Source organism: Rutidosis leptorrhynchoides, chromosome 3 (genome assembly GCF_046630445.1).
Source record: "Rutidosis leptorrhynchoides isolate AG116_Rl617_1_P2 chromosome 3, CSIRO_AGI_Rlap_v1, whole genome shotgun sequence".
NCBI lineage: Eukaryota > Viridiplantae > Streptophyta > Magnoliopsida > Asterales > Asteraceae > Rutidosis > Rutidosis leptorrhynchoides.
The window spans coordinates 178,322,515-178,343,738 of NC_092335.1; the positions used below are offsets into that span (position 1 = coordinate 178,322,515).

General features: G+C 34.5%; 3 protein-coding genes across 3 annotated transcripts; all 3 read left to right on the forward strand.

The window, feature by feature from the left end:
- Positions 1–8,533: 8,533 nt before the first annotated feature.
- Positions 8,534–9,396, forward strand: LOC139900652 (probable receptor-like protein kinase At2g23200). Its single transcript, XM_071883415.1, has 2 exons — positions 8,534–8,539; positions 8,587–9,396. Exons 1-2 carry the CDS (start codon positions 8,534–8,536, stop codon positions 9,394–9,396), a joined length of 816 nt encoding a protein of 271 aa, XP_071739516.1.
- A 2,958-nt stretch (positions 9,397–12,354) lies between these two features.
- Positions 12,355–15,933, forward strand: LOC139900653 (uncharacterized). The gene is made up of 3 exons (XM_071883416.1): positions 12,355–14,897; positions 14,984–15,050; positions 15,154–15,933. Exons 1-3 carry the CDS (start codon positions 12,355–12,357, stop codon positions 15,931–15,933), a joined length of 3,390 nt encoding a protein of 1,129 aa, XP_071739517.1.
- A 452-nt stretch (positions 15,934–16,385) lies between these two features.
- LOC139897051 (uncharacterized) lies at positions 16,386–18,204 on the forward strand. Its single transcript, XM_071879697.1, has 4 exons — positions 16,386–16,500; positions 16,617–16,937; positions 17,026–17,121; positions 17,633–18,204. The coding sequence occupies exons 1-4, from the start codon at positions 16,387–16,389 to the stop codon at positions 18,017–18,019; spliced, it is 918 nt and encodes a 305-aa protein (XP_071735798.1). The 5' UTR covers position 16,386; the 3' UTR covers positions 18,020–18,204.
- The last annotated feature ends 3,020 nt before the right edge of the window (positions 18,205–21,224 follow it).

The window sequence follows — 21,224 nt, forward strand, 5'->3', positions numbered from 1 at the left end:
CACTCTTGGAATAGATAAGAATATCATCAATGAAAACGATAACAAACTTATCTAAATATGGACTACAAACTCGATTCATGAGGTCCATGAATACAGCTGGCGCATTCGTCAATCCAAACGGCATGACCAAAAATTCGTAATGACCATAACGTGTCCGAAAAGCAGTTTTCGGAATGTCCTCTTCTTTAACACGTAATTGATGATAACCCGATCTTAGGTCGATTTTCGAATAAACACATGATCCTTGCAGTTGATCAAATAAGTCATCAATTCTCGGTAGTGGATACCAATTCTTGATAGTTAACTTATTTAATTCACGATAATCTATACACATCCTAAAAGATCCATCTTTCTTCTTAACAAACAAAATTGGAGCTCCCCACGGTGAAGTGCTTGGTCGTATGAATCCACGGTCTAGTAATTCTTTTAACTGACTTTGAAGTTCTTTTAATTCGGACGGTGCAAGTCTATATGGAGCACGAGCCACTGGTGCAGCTCCTGGTACTAAATCTATTTGAAATTCTACAGATCTAAATGGAGGTAATCCCGGCAACTCTTCCGGAAAAACTTCAGGAAAATCTCTTGCCACAGGCACATCGTTGATGCACTTCTCTTTTTCTTTCTTTTCGACTTTATTAACATGTGCTAGAATAGCATAACATCCCTTTTCTAAACACTTCTTGGCTTTCAAACAGCTAATGAGTTTTAGCTTTGAATTACCCTTCTCTCCATAAATCATCACCGGTATTTTATCCTTACTAGGAATGCGAATTGCCTTCTTGGCACACACAACTTCAGCTCCTACTTTGGACATCCAGTCCATGCCGACTATTACATCAAAACTTCCTAATTCTACGGGTATTAAGTCAATTTTAAACGTTTCTCCGGCTAAATTTATTTCACAATCACGACAAATTTTATCAGCTTTAATTAGTTTACCATTAGCTAACTCAATCATGTACTTAGCATCTAGAGGTAATGATGAACAATTCAATTTAGTGTAAAAATTTCTACACACGTAACTTCTATCGGCACCAGTATCAAATATAATAGACGCTGATAAGTTATTAATGGTAAACGTACCCGTAACAAGCTCCGGGTCTTCACACGCCTCTCTAGCATTAATAACAAATGCTCTCCCTCGTGCAGGTCCGATATTCTTCTCTGGATTCGGGCACTGGCTCTTATAATGACCCTGTTTCCCACATCCATAACAAGTAACAGTAGCCAAAGCAGTTCTATTTGCATTAGTGGCAGGAGTCTTGGTACCATTTGTATTTGTAACGAGAGCCCTACAATCTTCAGCAAGATGACCCTTTCGATTACATTTGTTGCATACCACATTACAGTAACCAGAGTGATGTTTGTGGCATCGGTTGCATAATGGATTTTGTCCTTTGTAACCAAAGCTTGAACCACTACCTGCACCTTGCGTGGTTTCTTGTTTCTTAAAAGATTGTTGTTGGTTACCTCGATCATAATTTCCATTCCACTTTCTTTTGTTACCTGATACCTTCACATCAGTATTGGATGCTTTCTTATCCATGATGACCTGATCCATTAGCTCGTTTGCCATGGTTATAGCTTCATGAATTGTCTTAGGTTTCGATGCTGTAACGTTTGCCTTGACCTTTTTGGGCAAACCATCTTTGTACATTTCAATCTTCCGTTCTTCGGTTGGAACCAATTCAGGACATAGCAAAACTAATTCCATGAATCGCTGATTGTAGTTGGTGATTTCAGTACCAACAACCTTCAGACTTCGTAATTCATCTTCCAACTTCCTAACCTCATTCCTTGGACAATATTCGTTGATTAACATTGTTTTGAATTCTTCCCATGGAATATCATAAGCTACATCTCCTCCTACAGCCTTCACATAATTTTTCCACCACGTGAGTGCACTATCTTGTAAAGTGCACGATGCATACTTGGTCATGTCCTTTTCAACACAACCACTGATTTTAAACACAGTCTCCATCTTTTCTATCCACCGGGTTAAACCGATCGGTCCTTCTGTTCCACTGAATGATGAGGGCTTGCAAGCTTGAAAAGTCTTGTAGGTGCATCCTACACGAGGATTTGGGTTAACTGCAGCAGCTCTTGCAGCTTCGACCCATAACATTCTGTCATTGACTCGCTGGTTGATGAATTCCTCGACTTCTTGTTCCGTCATTCGATTCAATCGCGCCATTTCCTAATGAAAGAAAATAATTATTCACATGGAATATTATAGATGTAGTGTGTATTTATAGTACATTATAGCTTGTTAATAATATGAACTAGGTATTATTATAAAAGCCTTTTCTTCTTATTAGCGTTTTATAATTATATCTAGGGTAGTACATACCCGTTAATGTCCATACTTAATAGCTTAGTACAGAATCAATTACTACCATCTAAATAATACTTAACCATGGAAAATTATTGCATTTCACACTTCACTATTTTACATATGCTTATCTTACATCGAACATTAAGCAAACCACACTAATAATATTATACAAAACATTATATGATCCCATGGTTTAATACGGCAGCGCATCGTTTGGTCTATTTTCTAGGACGTTTAGGTTCAAAGAATCGCTTAACGCTTATCCTGGCTGTCTGCCTATATTTTGGCTGTGGGACTGAAGAACTGGATGCCGGGATAGAACGAATAGGTATAGCAGGAATAGGGGTGGTAGTGTTTAGTGTAGTTGGTGCCACATCATCCTCACTAAACTCGGGATTTGAATTTTCTAATTCATTAGCCTTTCGTTTCTTTCCTAATTCGAACTTGTCTTTCGTAATTTCCTGTATTTCTTCCTCGGGTTCACTTTTCTCCTCGGGTTCACTTTCCTCCTCGGGTTCACTTTCCGGGTTCCCTATAGTTGGTTCATCCGGAATTTGTGAGTCTTCCCCAAAGATATTATTTTCGTCATCGGATAGGTTAATGACTGAAACGCCATCTGAAGATTCTGATTCGGAGTCGCTGAATGTGATAATAAGTTTCGAGCCCGACATCTATCACATAACAACTAACCCATTAGTACTACATAATATTTACATATAAATTTTAACCAACAATGATAAGCAATGGTTTTTAAATCAGACCCGGTCAAAGTCCAGACTTACTAATGTATCCTAACGACTTATCAGTTAGACACACTAATGCAAACCTGGTTCGCTAAGACCACCGCTCTGATACCACATGTCATAACCCGTCCTTAACCATAAGAACGTGTTAGATAACGTATGATTTCATTGCGAGGTATTGACCTCTATATGCGACATTTTTAAAAGAACAACTGCATATATTTTACATTACAAACCATAATTCTTATTTTGATACAAGCTTTAGACAAAATAAAGATGATTATCGTTTAGCGATAATCTTAGACTTACAAACTTTACAAATGATGATAACAACACGATTTCTAGCATATTTTACAATACAAATCCTCGGATATGCAGTTTTATTTTTGACACAAATATGAGTACGCAAGATCCTGCTTAAATTCAACATGTTGCAGCGGAAGCTTCTAATTATCACCTGAGAATAGACATGCTTAAAACGTCAACATAAAGTTGGTGAGATATAGGTTTAATGCCGGCAGCAATATATATATATAGACCACAAGATTTCATATATAAACATTTTAATAAGAATATTCTAAGTGGTTGAGCACTTGGTAACCATACTTAACATTTAATCACGTCGCATATTCCCTTTATTATGAAATCTTACTACACCGTACCAAGTGTAGTCACAAAACGAAGTACTGTGCAACCGTTGAATACTGGTCGTCCAGTCCGGTTGGGGTTGTCAGGCCCGATAGATCTATCAACAGGATTCGCGTTTACAATACCGCTGTAAATAATAGTTACCAAGCTACAGGGAAGTATGCCAGTGGTACAACTCAACGTAGAATATATTTTTCAGTTACTTGTGTCCATAACGTAAAACATAAAATACATGTATTCTCATCCCGAAATACTTAGAGTTTAAAAGTGGGACTATATACTCACTTTTGTCTTGAAGATATGTAATTTCGACTTGGTCTCCGATTGATATCACGAACCTATCCATATATAGTTTATCAATATATTTCCATTTTAAACAATCGTCACATATATATATATATATATATATATATATATATACTTATTATACTTTTAATACTTTTAATAATTCCTTAGTCCGTAGTTAGCAGTCCGATGTTAGTAATTCAATTTTAATGGTTCATTTTTAGGTGTTTAATAAACCCCCAATGAAATAAATAAAAACCCCCATCGTATATGTATTGGTCGAGATTAATCTTGACCCACGGTACCGGTGTTGTCAAATGACGTGTTGCGTACATAAAGTACCGGTGTTGTCAAATGACGTGTTGCGTACAATCATGGGATCTTATGATTAATCTTCTCGTATTGTTTACGGGTGATCCTGAACCATATAAAATTAAATTATGAGTACATATATATAAAATATCATGTTATTTTAAAAAGATGTGATTTATTTAATTTTCTCCAATTATTTTCGTAGCTAAACTAGTCTTAGATATCCGATCTCTTTTTGGTCATAGTTTCTTCGTTACAACTCCGTTTTCGTTGATTCAACTTGCCACTTCCTTGGATCGAGTCCCTCTTTAAGACTATGAACTGTAAATACCTTAGTTTGTATTCGAAATCACAGGTCATAGGTCAAACTTTGGTGAAACTTATGAAGTTAATCATTTTCCATCATGTAAACAACCTTAAATGATTATTTTTCTAAAAATACTTATACTTTGAGTTAAATCATGAAATTTTTATGTGTTATCATATTCATAGTAAATATCATTTTTCCAGAAAATAAACCTCCAATTCAAGGTTCAAGATAGTTTTTAATTATCCAACCCAAAACAGCCCCCGGTTGCACTCCGACGTCGTAAAAACAGTTTTTAAGGTGTTCTTTGAAAAACCAAGTTATACCTTGTTAAATTAGCATATATTTATGTTATATTATAGGTCTTGAAGTATTTTAAAAGTTAAGTTAGAAGGATCTATTTAGTTTGCAAACAAGTTTGAAAACATTCAAACTATGTTCTTGTTGTTAAAATTTTATACCATAAAATAAGATAGCTATATATATATGAATCGAATAAGGTTATGAACATAGCTACTACCTCAAGTTCCTTGGACAAGGTTGCTGTAAAAGAGAAGTAAAAATCTAGAACCAAAAGAGTGATGGAGTTGGATGAAAGATTGGAAGTAAACTTGTGTTCTTGAAAGGATTCTTGAAGTGTTTTTGTAAGGTTTTTCTTATGGTGTTTAAGTGATGTTTTTATGGCTAGATCTTCATGGATACTAGCTGAATGGTTATGGAGTTTTTTAAGAGTGTGTTTTTGGTTAAAGAAATGAGGTAATAAAATTTGAAAATGGAAGATGTATTTAAGGCCATAAAAACATGATTAATGGAAAAACATGGACAAAATTTCATGTTGTATTTTTATGTAATTAGTCATACTAAACATCAAAAGTAGTTACCTTATACATAAGGCATGAACAAGAGAGTTACCTTATATATAAGGCATGAACAAGGGCTGGTTGGTGGTGATTTGATGTGTATATACCAATAGTAAATACGTATAGAAGCTATGTATGATACGAGTACATATACTCTAGATATACGTATAGAAAATCTTGTGAAAAATGGAATGAGAATTCAAATATAGCTATCTTTTGTGAATATACTTATATTGTTTTATGTATTTAAGTCTTTAAAAGTGATTAAATACATTACATATACGATATATGTATAAACATTATATGTTATAAGTATTTATGTCAAATAACGTTACGTATGGTTATCGTTTTGAAAACTTAAGTTAGTAGTTTCAAAATATACTTATAACTTATTGTTATTAATACAAAATGAGATATTAAAACATCCTTAGATCATGTTAAATATGTATATATACATATATATATACACAAACGTATAATTATCATATGTTATATAGTTCGTGATATCATCGGTCAAACTAGACGGTCAAACGTTGTGTAAAACTCATTTCAAAAACATAAGTCTCAACAATTTGGATTGCTTATCATGTTGGTAAGGTTTAATTTATGTAAATATTAATCTTATAAGTATAGAACGATCGAAAAAGTGCGGGTCATTACAGAAAGCTCATTAATGTTTTTGAAATTGAGATGAGAAAGCCTTTTGTGCCAAAGCCAATTAAGTTCAGGGACAGTCTGAGAGTACAGACATATTTCAATTCCAGCATCAACAGAATCTAGATCCAGCATATACACATTTTGAAATCTCCAGGCTACAAGTGTTGGCCTTCCTTTAGGATCATAAATAATACCAGCTTTTTTTCTTATTCTGATCTCACAATCTTCATCAGCAATTTGACTCACACTTAGCAGATTATGCTTCAACCCTTCAACTAAAGCAACTTTCTTAAATGAAACACTTCCAGCTATAACAGTACCATAACCAATAGTCTTTGCAAACGAATTATCACCATATCTTACAGAAGGACCTTTTTCTTCAACAAACCCTACAAGATGCTCTTTGCATCCAGTCATGTGTCTTGAGCAGCCACTATCCAAATACCACATGTTACCCTGTTACACAAGACACAAAACAAAAGAAAATGGTTAGTTTTTAAGGGGAACCCACTTTTCAGTGGGTTCAGTTGGAGTGCTCTTCACTCTCCAGACAAAAGCTTTGTTTCCAATCCAGATCAACTTTTCCTTTACTGTTTTCAAAACACCTTTATTTTCACAAGCTTTAGGTTTCCATACCTTCTTAATTTTCTCAGGAAAACAAGATGTTCTTTTAACTGAAGGTTTTTCTTGACTCTTGATTTTTTCATTGAGTTTTGAAATTTTTTTTTTGAGTTTTTGAATAGTCTTAGCTTGTTTTGACTTTGACCTTCTTTTAGTTGACCTTTTTAGATCTGGACAAGTGTCAGTGACAGATGATGATTCAGAATTGCTCTTGCAACTTGACTCTTGGGTGTCAGACTCTAGGTCAGAACATACACTATTATTTTGAGAGACTAAACTATTAGAGTCTGAAGGTTTCAAAAGTTCAGACTCTAGTGGATTTCTGCTTTCAACTATTATAGTCTCAGAAGGTTCAACAGGATCTAAAGATATTACAAAAGCATTAGTTAAAATCTTTTTATCACCATCAAATTTTACAAATGTGTTTGGTAGAATGTCAGGTTTGAATACACTTGGATCAACTTCCACATTATTATTTAATATGTAGTTTTCACCTAGTATAGCTTTGACATCATTTGAAATTTGTTTGGCAATAGCATCAGAATTCTTTTTGGAAGATACACACCAAGATTTACAAATTGATTCATAGTGTTTTGACCTTTTCATTGATCTTCCTAATTCAGTATTTAATCTTCTAATTTCTTCTGTGTATGCCATTTTATAGGTGTCAAGTTCAACCTCACATTTTTTTAAGTCTTTAATTTCAGCATCTTTGTCTTTGATGATATTTTTAAGATCAAAAATTTGTGTTTTTAACCTATCAATGTCTTTTAAACACCATTCAAAGTCAAGCAGCAAGTACTGAAACATTCTCACTTTTTCATTATCGAGATAGTTCACAAAGTTTTGTACCTTATAGGCAGAAGCTTTATTGCAAGTAGTGTCCTTATCCATCTTCTCAACAGCTTTCAGATCTTCCTGAAACTTGCTAGAACCACCATCCTTTTCAATTACAGCCATATCTGGGGTAGTAATAATACTGATAGACCTTTTGATAAAAATATGGATCGTTTTTAAAGATCACCGAGATAGGATTTACACCTTTCCCTCTCTGATACCAGTTATTAGTTCACAGTATTTGATCTATGAACACCAGACTCTCACTCAAACAATAAATAAGAATTAATAATACAGAGAATGAGAGAACACGATTATAGAATAGAAGACAAATGATATTAATCGTGAAAAAGTACATGTATCAAATGAACCATACGTCCCTATTTATAGGGATAAAAACCAAATCTGGAGATTTGGTTTCCAAAACTACTTAGCTATAAATATGGAAAAGATAAACTGAAAACAAACCAAATTTGCTAATAACTAGGAAGTAAATTCTGGAGATAAAATCAAATCTTCAAAACAAATCTTCTTAAATAACAAGCATATCTCCAGAATATTCTATGGCTTTTGCTTCAAGAAATCTTCAAGCGTTTACTCCAGCAATTCCAGAGTCTGCAACTTCAGACTCTAAACCTTCAAACTCTAAAATCTGCAAAACACTTTTGACTCATCAGATTATTATTTCTATTTTTCCCAACACATAGATAAGTAATAAGTATAAATTTGCGGTTGTACCCTTTTAGATTTTAATAAAGATTTAAATTCAAAGCTATTGATTGAGTTGTTAAATTCTAATATTATGTGCTCCAAAATTATTCAAACTCTACTCTTAAAGTAAGAATATTCTTTCATGTTTGCTCCATACATATATAAATAAAGGTTCAAATACAAAATTGTAAGAACTTTTAAATTTTCTCTTGTTATAATGCATGTATATGTATATGTATATTTAATTTAATTGGTGTCATTTTTTTGCAGGAAAACTATAATGGCCCCCTCAGGTTTTCACTTGAAGATATACAATTTGACACTGAAAACTTTGATGATAAACATTGTGTCGGCAAAGGAGGGGTTGGGAAGATTTATGAAGGAAAACTTCCAAAGGGTTATCATACAATTGTTGCAAAGCTATTTGATGTAAAGGGTGGTCAGGGGGATAAACAATTTCAGAATGAGCTTCAAATTCTTTCCAAGTATAAGCACAATAACATCATCAGTCTTGTAGGCTACTGTGCCGAAAAAGATGCAAAAATCATTGTTTACGAGTATGCGTCAAGAGGAAGTCTTGATAGGTACTTGGATGATGCTCGTCTTGATTGGAAGACACGACTCACGATATGCATTGATGCTGCTATCGCACTGGTTTTCCTTCATCGAGCATTCCGAAATGATGCAATAACACTGATACATAGGGACATCAAAACAGCTAGCATTCTGTTAAACGACAAATGGAAAGCAAAACTTGCTAATTTTGGGCTTTCTTTAATAAAAGATAGGGATACTGACTATGCCATCGATAATGTGTGCTGCACAAAAGGATACGTGGATCCTGTTTACTTGAAATCGGGTTTCTTAACCAAAGAGTCTGATATAAATTCGTTTGGTATTCTTTTATTTGAGGTCTTATGTGGAAGATCGGAGTATTTGATTCACAAACAGGAAGGTGTGTCTCTACCAAGTTTTGTCAAACACAGCTTTGATAACGGAAAACTCGATGAAGTGGTGTTTGAGAAAATTAAAAATCAAACCTGGTCGTCAGTACTGACTGATTTTTACACGATTGCCTAAAGTTGCTTAAATGACAATAGAGAAGCACGACCAACGGCAGAAGTAGTCTTAAAACAACTTAAGAAGATATTGCCGGCAGAATAAGTAAGTTATTATTGTTTTTACCTAGACATGGTTTTATATATGTTCTTATATACAATATACATAACCATAAATTAAGAGCTCCGAGTTTCCTTTTATTATTTACTTCAAAATTATGTTCTTCAACTTTTTAAGTTATTCAGCCGATGATAAACTAGGATCTATACAGTAGTTTTTATCGTCCATCAAATTACCAAAGATACATCAAGAGAATTTTAAGAAAAGTTCCACCTCATGAATCCACTACTAGAAAAGTATAAATTGGGGACGACCTTTTTCGGGACGACATAATGTCGTCCCCAAAAATAAGGAAAACGACAAAAAATGGGCCAGCTTTTTCTGAGACGTTTGACCAGTTTTTTGGGGACGACATTTAGGGACGACATGTCGTCCCCAAAGAAATTACCATTTTTCATTTATTTTTTTGGTAAAAAACTGGCTCCAAAAAGTAAAAAAAATCCCGCCAAACTTTTGGGGACGACATGTCGTCCCTAAATGTCGTCCCCAAAAAAAGAATTATATTTAATTGTTTTTTTGGCGCAGAAATATTTGGCTCCAAAGGTGGGAAAATTTCGTGCTATTTTTTGGGGACGACACGTCGTCTCTAAAAACTTTTGGGGATGACATTTGTGGCGCCTTTTGTGGCGCACCAGCGCCACTAAAGGTACAAACGAAAAAAGGTTGAATTCAACTAGTAATATTATTTTCTAGTATAAGTATTGCGTCACACACTATCATACTATATGGTTGTCCATTTTTATTTATTTTTTTATTAACGATCCGTCAAAAATTATTATTATTAATATTACTAGTTGTTTTTTTACTTTAATTTTTTATTTACTATATATTCAATTTCAATTGTGGATTTATCATTTCTCATATGATGGTTATTTGTTAGGAAGTGGTACAAGTGATAGTTACTTGTAGATTGTAGACAAATACGAAAATCTGAAAGACAGAAATTGTGTATGTTGGCACTTCATCACGAATGTTCATTCATACATGCATGAATTATGAATAACATAACGTTTACAATAAAACTTACACGTTGGTATCTTATTAAGAAAATTGGACAAAACTTTGTCCCACATTAAACCAACTTGCACTACAGTAGTACTAATATATTACAACAATTAGAGTTTTAATAATAATAATAATAATAATAATAATAATAATAATAATAATTAGTTCCACCAATTTATCTCGTGATGGCCTCACTACATAATAATTAGTTCCACCAAGTCAAGAGCATATATTACTATATCTCTACCCCACTACATCACTTCCACCAATTTATCTCTATTAATTTCTCCGTAATTAGTTCTTATATTGCAATCAGTCACTTTTAATATATTATTTGGACATTGCCACTTCTTTACCAATAAAAAATAACACTGCCACTTAATAATTTTCACGAAAAATTAAATTTCCCTCCACCAAATTTATGACTCCCCCCAAGTCTAAGAGAGTTAGAAAAAGGTAAAAGGAGTTTTTCATGGTTCCAGTTGTCCAAAAGTTAGAAAATAGAAAACCATAACTTTTTTCATCTTCATTTCCATCTCTGATTTCTCTGCTTCTGGCGTTACACTACTGTATCAAGGTAACTCACATCTCAGTATCTCACTTCTTTCTCTAAATCTAAATGTAAATCTCTAGTAATTTTTTGTTTATTTTTTCACAATAAATAGAGTTAACGATATGAAATTGATTTTTTTTTGAACAGAACGATATGAAATTGATTAGTAATGTTAAATTACAAAGTTTTAGAGATACATCAGTTTTGGTCCAAATTCTTTTAACTGTGATATGTGAAGTATTTTTGATTTTGATGTATTATAATCATGTAAAGTAGCAAACTGATTTGGAGTCAGGGGCGGAGTTAGTAGGGTGGCAGAGGGGTGCTTTGCCACCCCCAACTGTGTTAGTATATATGTATATGAATTGTGTTTTAATGGCTATATAATTGAGTTTAGAGTGACAATTTTGAAGTTGTAAAGTGAGGACAGAAAGAGTTGCAGGTAGAGTTTAGAATCTGGTAGGGATAACAACTTTTTGGTGAACTTCCAATCAACACCCCTCATCTTATAATTATAGTTTACTTTTGTCCTCGTAAATTTAACACCATGTCATTAAACTCTATATAGATTGCATTTACATGTTCAAATCTAACTGAATACGTAACTGTTTTTAAAGTTTTCATGAACTTAAAAAAAGAAGAAGCAGTAGACGCACTTAAAGTTTAAATAAAAAATACTACTTAAATTGTTATTGAGATCTAAGTTACATGATTGTTTGTAAAGTTTTCATGAATAAAAATAAATAAAAAGCAGTAGATGCATTTAAATCAAATAAAACATGGAGTACATAATTTGTTATTGAGTTCCAAGTATAATGTATTATCATAACAATTTTTCATTTCGTTTTTTCTTACGAAGTTTTTCCAACATTATACAATAAATCAAAGTCGCTAAGTTTTTTATATATAAATACTCATCATGTTATATTTCGACTGAAATTAAGAAATTTGTTTTGTCTAATTTAAATCAAAGTCGCTAAGTTTTTTATATATCTGTTATGTAATATATATATAATGGTGATGCAGGGGAGAATAATCAGAGAAGAAGTAGGTGTACTTGTGTACTTTAAGTTTATACTTTGAACTCAACTCCTCATTTATGTTTTGAAAGATACTCGCTATCAACCCTACACAATTATCTTTTATCATTTCCAAAATTAGAATACGTAGAACGGAGTATGAAACAAATACATGATGGATATTAGATTATTAATTTTATTAACTCAGTAAATTGTTAACATGAATATGCTTATTGGTCTTAACGTGAAAATGATGAAGTTCACTTGATTTGTGTAGTTTATATGACGATTGATAAGAATTGGATTGGATTACGAAATCGAGTTAGTAGTGAGTTTCTTACTGGTCTTAACGCGTTTATTGCGAGGTGTGAAAACCATTTAAATGATATTGGTAAATGTCAGTGCCCGTGTATTACATGTGGTAATACGAGAAGACATACACCTCGTGAAATTTACCAACATATTATACGCAATGGGTTTGAACCTTCTTATAAGATTTGGCGGCATCACGGTGAAGAATTACCACCGCCGCCAGTAGTACACAACACACCAGATCCCCTTAGAAATTTCTTGCACGATGTTCAAGGGGAAACGATTTTAGAATTCACCGAGGAAGGATCGAATGACGATGAGACTATGAATGACACGATCGAAACTCCGAGTGCAGGTCTGGAGGATTTAATTGACGCCACCCAAACCGAGCTATATCCTGGTTCCAGGCTGTCCTCATTAGAGTTTTTAGCCAAGTTAACACACCTTAAGGTCTTGAACAGATGGACGAATACTGCATTTGACCAATTGTTAGAATTGCTCATACAATCACATCCCCCAGATAACACAATTCCAAAATCATATTACGAAACTAAGAAGTGGATGAAAAAGATCGGTTTAGGGTATGAGGCGATACATGCTTGTAAGAATGATTGTTGTTTGTTTTATAAGGAATACAAAGATTTGGATAATTGTCCAATATGTGAGGAGAGTAGATGGAAAGCGGAACGCACAACGGGCAAGAAAGTTGCTAATAAAGTTTTGCGTTATTTTCCTATAACTCCCAGACTTAAACGTTTGTATAGTTCCAGACACACTGCAAAGTATATGACTTGGCATGTTACTGGACAATGCAAGGAAGAGGGTAAGATGCGTCATCCGGTAGATGGTCGAGCGTGGAAAGAAATCGACCAAAGATATCCAGATTTTGCACAAGAACCCAGAAACGTTCGATTAGGGTTGGCTGCCGATGGTTTCAATCCATTCGGCAACATGAATACGGCTTATAGCATGTGGCCAGTAGTACTGACAACATACAATACGCCTCCGTGGATATGTATGAAAGAAAGTTCTCTCATGTTGACTATGCTAATTCCTGGTCCTAAATCACCTGGAAAAGATATCGATGTTTACTTGAGGCCTTTGGTTGATGAGTTGAAGGCTTTATGGTCCGAAGGAGTGATTACGAGAGACTCAGTTACAAACACGAATTTTATAATGAAAGCCATACTTATCTGGACCATCAACGATTATCCTGCCCGTAGTAGTTTATCAGGTTGGAGTGGCCAAGGTTATAAAGCATGCTCTATATGTAACGAGGACACTCCTGCAATGCGTGTGCAAAACAAAATTGTTTACGTAAGTAATAGACAGAACCTTGAAATGAATCACCCTTACAGACAAAGCTTAGAATTCAATGGTAAGGTTGATAAAACCAAAAAACCTAGAAAGTTCAACTATAAGTATATTGAAGAACAACTCAATTCGTTGTTGCCAGTTGGTAATCCCGGGAAAAATCATAAAAATGTTGGTGGAAAAAGAAAACGTCCCCCTAATTGTCCGCACAACTGGACTAAAATTTCTATTTTCCGGGAACTTGAGTATTGGAAACATCTTCCACTGCAACACAATCTAGATGTCATGCATATTGAAAAGAATGTGTTGGAGGCTATATTGGGTACCTTATTAATGAATGACAAATCCAAAGACACTCACAATGCACGAGTTGACTTGGAAAGAATGGGAATTAGGAAAGAATTGTGGCTCCAACCAAAAAACAACGGTAAAAAAGACGGGCAATACTTCAAACCTCATCCTAAATACTCGCTTAAACCCGAAGACCGAGTCCATTTTTGTCAATTCATTAAAAATGTTAAACTTCCAGATGGGTTTGGATCAAATTTCAGGCAGAAAGTGAACAAGGATGATAACAACATAACAGGCATGAAGTCTCATGATTGCCATATCATGATACAACGATTATTACCGGTCGGAGTTAACGCATTTTTGGACGTAACTATCTCGACACCAATAATCCAGCTATGCGCATTCTTTAAGAAAATTTGTGCTCGAGAGTTAATGGTAGCCGACATGGTGAAAGCTCAAAAACAATTGATTAAACTTTTATGTACTTCTGAGCTGATTTATCCTCCGGCTTTTTTTGACATAATGATTCATCTGGTTATGCATTTAACGGAAGAGGCTATATATGGAGGGCCTGTTTACATGAGGTGGATGTATCCAGTTGAGAGATACATGAAGAAATTAAAAAATTATGTTAGAAATAAAGCTAAGCCTGAAGGTTGTATAGCAGAGGGGTACGTTGCCGACGAAGCGTTAACAACATGTTCAATGTCTCTTGAAGGAGTACAAACGAGATTTAATCGGCCTGACAGATATGAGGACGGGCCAAATAGACCGTGTGAGTTTCATGTGTTCAAATCCCTATGTAAATTTGTCAGTAAAGGTGTGCACAAAACTTTGACCTGCGAAGATCGAGAGAAACTTCATTGGTATGTACTCGACAACTGTGCTGACATCGACGAATACAAAAAGTAAGTCATTACACTACAAATTGCATTGTGAATGATTTAACTTGGTAAACATTTATTTTACTCACAATTCTTTTAAACATTTACAGTGAGTTTATATTAGAGAATCCCGGTGCTGACATGAAAACATATTTTCCTGATTGGTTCAGACAAAAGGTAAACTCATTGTTTATATATATATATATATATATATATATATATATATATATATATATTATAACAATTTTTTAAGACTTTTATTTATATTATTTTTTAATAGATACGTGAATTGCGGGTAGCTGACCGATTGAATTGTAGCAACGAATTGCTAAGTCTCGCTGAAGGACCGGTGGGTTCCGCAAACTATTACACTGCTTGCAACGTGAACGGTGTTAGGTTTGTGGTTCGTGATCGTGATGAACGGCGCACCACACAAAGTAGCGGGATTGCAACACCCGGAGTCGATGGCAGTAGATATTATGGTCGGTTGGAAGATATTCTCGAATTGCATTATGGTGGTTTATTTAGTATAGTGTTATTTAGATGTCGGTGGTTCAAAACTGCGAACACCCCTCGTATAAAACGTTTACATACAAGGAATAACATAACTAGTGTTGACACGAAAGAAGAGTGGTACAAAGAAGATCAACACATTCTTGCAACACAAGCTCAACAAATCTTTTACACTGACGATCCGTCTAAGCCTTCTAGTTGGAAGGTTGTTCATGAGGTCAATCATCGAAAACTGTGGGATAGAGACATCGTCGAAGAAACCGAAAGGGATGTTGTATACAACGCCAATTCATCCGATCTTATATTGGATGCTGATTTAGATAATATGACTTATACAAGTATGAGTGTACCTGGAGAATCATCAACAATTCATTTCAATCCACCAACACATGCAGTTGATGATGATGTTGACTTTATTATCGATTTAGACCCCATAATCCTTCCTCATGATTTATGTGAAGATGATGCTGATGTTAATGATGATGATGAACCTGATCCCCATTTTGTTGATGATATAGCTTACTCTAGCGATGAATTAGATTATTGATGTGTAATTGTAGTCTTTATAAGAACGATTATTATAATGAAATGTTTAAACTTTCAATGAAGATGTACTTTTAAGCTTTCAATGACGATGTACTTTTAAGAACGATTATTATATTATGTTTGCTATTTCAGATGCTCGGTACAATGAATCATGGCGGGGATGGGGGCGATGAACCACCGCGTCGTCCTGTTGACATAGAGCGTGCGCACAATAGTAAGTTTTTTTTATACTCGGTACCTTGTGATCATACGTTTTATTAATTTTTTTAAAAATTTTTAATTTGTGTAATTATTTTTGTTTGAAAATGCAGCCGCACCTCGACGTAGAGGTGGTCGTGGACCAACAACAAATGGTAAATTACGAAAAATGTGGGCTGACATTGGTGGACCATTGCCGATTCAGTTTGATGTTAGTGTGTTGGGGACCGGTCGCCCGATAGGCCCACACAAGTCGATGTGTATTAATATGCTCGCGGGAATCGTTAAGGACCCGTTATTTCCAAAGCATTACGAGAGTTGGGAAAAGGTTCCTGGCGAAAACAAAGAAAAAATTTGGCTTGATCTCGGTGTAAGTTTATTCGGTTAATTATATTATAGTTGACTTATTTAATCTTAAACTTTATATAATATATTACTTATTATACTAATAGAATTTTGTAACTTTTTTTTTTCAAATTGTTGTAGGGGTTTTTTAAGATGGGCGACTGGCTAGATGGTGGACATACCCAAAAGGTGGTGGAAGCCGGGGTAAATTCTTTGTGCGCGGACCGATGGAGAAATGCTAAAAGTAAACAAAAAAAATATTTCACGGATAATGACGGGTACGCACTTCCCAATAACCTTCGAAACCGACCCCCACCGAATGTTCAACAACGTCTATGGGACCCATTTGTGGACCTAATGCTTTCAAGTAAATTCCGGGCTCGTTCTGCGCAGAACAAGAAAAATAGGGCGAAGATGGAATACGCCAGTACGCAGGGTAGCAGGTCAATTGCCGACCGTGTGGTAAATCCTATTTTTAACTTTAGTTTATGGAAAATATTAATACGTGTCTGTAAATTTTAAATGGTCAAATATTAATATGTGTTTGCAGGCCTCTCTGGATCCTCCGAGTCTTATCGAAAACTTCAAGAACAACCACACTTTTAAGAAAGGTGGATGGAGTGGGGATAAAGCTAGGGTGAACCACGTAAGTACTTACATACATATATATATATATATATATATATATATATATATATATATATATATATATATATATATATATATATATATATATATATATATATATAAAGTCAAACGAAGTCAACAAAAGTCAATTGGGTTAAAATTGGGTTAAATTTAGTCAATTGGTCAATATGGGTTAAAATTGATTTAAATGAAGTCAATTGGTCAATATAAGTATATGTATATGTATATGTGGGCCAAATGGTCAATATGGGTTAAAATTGGGTTAAATTGAGTCAATTAGTCAATATGGGTCAATATAAGTATATGTATATGTATATACGGGTCAAATGGTCAATATGGGTCAAATGGTCAATTGGGGTCAATGTGGATTAAAATCGTCCCCAATTGAGTCATTTAGTCAATATGGGTCAATATAAGTATATGTATATGTGTATATGGGTCAAATGGTGAATATGGGTTGTCGTATTGTTATATGATAATACTAATAATAATATTTGTTAACTATGTAGGAAAAAATGTTGAAATTAAAAGAAAAATATCCGGAAAGGAGTGATGAAGTCATTATGTTGGAAGTTTTAGGCAAACGTCGCGGGTACCGTCGCGGAGTGGGTAAAACGTTACCCGGATCGGCTAGTACATCATCTTCATCATCAACTTGTCAAACAAGACGACCACCACCACCGGGTTCCGAAAACCCATTGCTAAAGGAAGCGGTATACGATACTTTTGCCTTTAACAATATGGCAATCCCGCCCCAATGGCAATCTTTTTTCCCAACCCCCAATCAAACTCAAGAAACCGAAGGTGAAGACGAAGGTGATGACGATGAAGACATGGAAGAAAGTGGTGCGTCTCAAAGCGAAAGTGATGAAGAAAATGAAGATGAAGCAAGGTAAGTTTGTAAGTTTGTTTGCTATTCGGATTTGGTTTAAGTTTGTAAACTTTGGATAATGTTTTAAGGTTGTAAACTTTGTGTCGGATTGTAATCTTTTAGTATTCGGATTAAGTTTGTAACGGTTGGATAATGTTTCGGACATGTTTTAATTAATGTTGAGCTTGTGTTTGTGAAATATATTGTGTTTTGTGCAACAGGTTTTGATTTGGTTTAAATGTGCCGTTTTTACGGCTGGAAAAGCAGTTTTTAATCGGCCCAAAAACGATAACAGCTTATTGGGGACGACATGTTGTACCCTTTTGTCGTCCCCAATTACATTTTAATATTATTATTATTATTTAGAATGAAAATAGGATATTTTAATATTATTTTTTTAGAGACGACATGTCGTCCCTAAAGAGTCGTCCCAATTAGATTAAAAATATTATAATTATTAATTCGTTGGAAAAATGATTTTTTTAATATTATTTCTTTAGGGACGACATGCCGTCCCTAAAAGTCGTCCCCAAAAAATGGACAAGATTAACAATTGAAAAGTCAAAGTGGGTCCCACCGTCGTCCCTAAAAAAAATCAGTCGTCCCGAAAAACTTTTCGCGACAGAACACTGGGGACGACTTTATGGGGACGACATGTCGTCCCGCAAGATTATTGAGGACGACATGTCGTCCCTAAAAACAAAATTTTGTTGTCCCCAATTGGGGTTTTTCCAGTAGTGATCATTAATTAGATGATATTTTTTATTTACATGCAGATGTCCAGAGGTGATCAATGAAGCTTCCACCGAAACTAGCTAGTAGGTCGGATCAATTGCAAGATCAAAAGTCAAATGTTGTCACCTGATACAGATTGTTCGGATGGAGGTTGTTTTGTGGAAAAATGAATTCAGATTATCAACTTAAAAATTGGTGTATTTTTTAGAATTTGGAACTTATAAGTTATTAACCAATTTCACACTGAATTTTTTTTGAATTTGATAAACTCATGGATCAATATAAAACAATTAATCTGAACATCCCAAAACTTTCGATTGAGGTTAGACGATTAGTTCACCTAAAACTGACATGATTCTTAAGAAATTCGCTTTACTTCATCTCATACTCCACATTATGAGACCAACATCGAGCATATACTCAACGATCTCCTTTCGTAACGGGGGTTCAGCCCGGCCCAATCTCATCGACACAGTTTGTGTAGCTTGGTGCCGCAAAATATCGAGCTGGCTCACGGTTAACGGGTGGATGTAATGCATTTGGGGTAGTAACGGTTGTGAGTACATATGCATCATGTTCATTAACGAAGATCACCTAAACCGTACAGCTAAATAGCTAAATGGTGTCAGATGGGTGCAAAACAAGAAGCGGGTACAAATGGGTGTAAACCCGATCTGTTTCAAGCGTACCTTTCCGATCCGAGAATCCCGGGCCCTACCTGGTTTATCCCCTCCACCTTGTTGTTACGGTACACAGGTCGAAAACTTCACAAGGGTGTAATGCTAACGATTATGGTTCAGGTTCTGACCCATTTGGTCCCATATTTCGTGACACAATAAGCATCTGTTGTCGCCCTTCCATCTTTCGTTTTCATTGGTGACAGCCCGTTAGCACTCAAAATACCGACCTCGAGAACCCCAGTTTAGCAGTTGGTCTTAGATCGCTACTATAATGGGTCGACTAATTAAGAGCATAATAACCACCTTCCAATCAAATCCGCATGACGCTTTGTACCCTTGTAATTTCCCATTCGAACCTTTACATATGGGTCACAACTCACAACTCTGGTAAATCTTTAGCTTTAGCAACACGAACATATAAAACATAAGTATTGCATTTGTTCCACAAGATCATAGGTACTTGTCAGCTGGTAATCAGTCATTTTATTACCACCAAGATGTGGTTTTGTTGCTTTGAGAGAAAAATCGTCTTGTAGAACAAAGCGATACAATACAAACAAAAGCCCACGACTAGAAAGCAACCAAAACTTAATAAAATATATAAAATGACATGGTATAAATGGTTTTTAGATTGCATTAAATACTTTTTTGACTTTTCTTTGTTCATTTTTACAAAAGTTTAGTTGGAGAAAGTAATAATTGATTTTTTAAGTTTATTTAATCTGTTCATTAATCTATTTAGTTATATAGTTGTGATTTATTGTTGGTAATTTAGTGTAATTGAAGGAATTGGTTGTTTCACTTGGAAATGGGTTAAGAGGTACGAAGTGTACACCCTGTAAAGACTCGTCCTAATCCATAAGAACGAATACAATAACATTTGGTTACATCGCGAGGTACTTGACCTCTATATGATACATTTTACAAACACTGCATTCGTTTTTAGAAAACAAACTTTCATTACATCAAAAGTTGACAGCATGCATACCATTTCATAATATATCCAACTATAATTGACTTAATAATAATCTTGATGAACTCAACGACTCGAATGCAACGTCTTTTGAAATATGTCATGAATGACTCCAAGTAATATCTCTAATATGAGCAAATGCACAGCGGAAGATTTCTTTCATACCTGAGAATAAACATGCTTTAAAGTGTTAACCAAAAGGTTGGTGAGTTCATTAGTTTAACATAATCATTCTTTTTCATCATTTTAATAGACCACAAGATTTCATATTTCAATATACATCTCATACATAGAGATAAAAATCATTCATATAGTGAACACCTGGTAACCGACCTTAACAAGATGCATATAGAATATCCCCATCATTCCGGGACACCCATCGGACATGATAAATTCGAAGTACTAAAGCATCCGGTACTTTGGATGGGGCTTGTTAGGCCCAATAGATCTATCTTTAGGATTCGCGTCAATTAGGGTGTCTGTTCCCTAATTCTTAGATTACCAGACTAAAAAGGGGCATATTCGGTTTAATAATCCAGCCATAGAATATAGTTTTAAGTACTTGTGCCTATTTCGTCAAACATTTATAAAACAGCGCATGTATTCTCAGTCTCAAAAATATATATTGCAAAAGCATTTAAAAAGGGAGCAAATGAAACTCATCATACTGTATTTTATAGTAAAAATACATATAATGACATTGAACAATGCAGGGTTGGCCTCGAATTCACGAACCTATATCATATATATATATATATATATATATATATATATATATATATATATATATATATATATATATATATATATATATATATATATATATATATATATATATATAT

What these genes read in the sequence shown, in the direction of transcription:
- LOC139900653 (XM_071883416.1), top strand. Translation starts at nt 12,355, where the DNA reads ATGACGATTGATAAGAATTGGATTGGATTACGAAATCGAGTTAGTAGT. An exon ending in GACATCGACGAATACAAAAA is followed by an intron (nt 14,898 to 14,983) that starts GTAAGTCATTAC and finishes AAACATTTACAG; the next exon opens with TGAGTTTATATTAGAGAATC. An exon ending in CTGATTGGTTCAGACAAAAG is followed by an intron (nt 15,051 to 15,153) that starts GTAAACTCATTG and finishes ATTTTTTAATAG; the next exon opens with ATACGTGAATTGCGGGTAGC.
- LOC139897051 (XM_071879697.1), top strand. Translation starts at nt 16,387, where the DNA reads ATGTGTATTAATATGCTCGCGGGAATCGTTAAGGACCCGTTATTTCCA. An exon ending in AAATTTGGCTTGATCTCGGT is followed by an intron (nt 16,501 to 16,616) that starts GTAAGTTTATTC and finishes AAATTGTTGTAG; the next exon opens with GGGTTTTTTAAGATGGGCGA. An exon ending in GGTCAATTGCCGACCGTGTG is followed by an intron (nt 16,938 to 17,025) that starts GTAAATCCTATT and finishes ATGTGTTTGCAG; the next exon opens with GCCTCTCTGGATCCTCCGAG.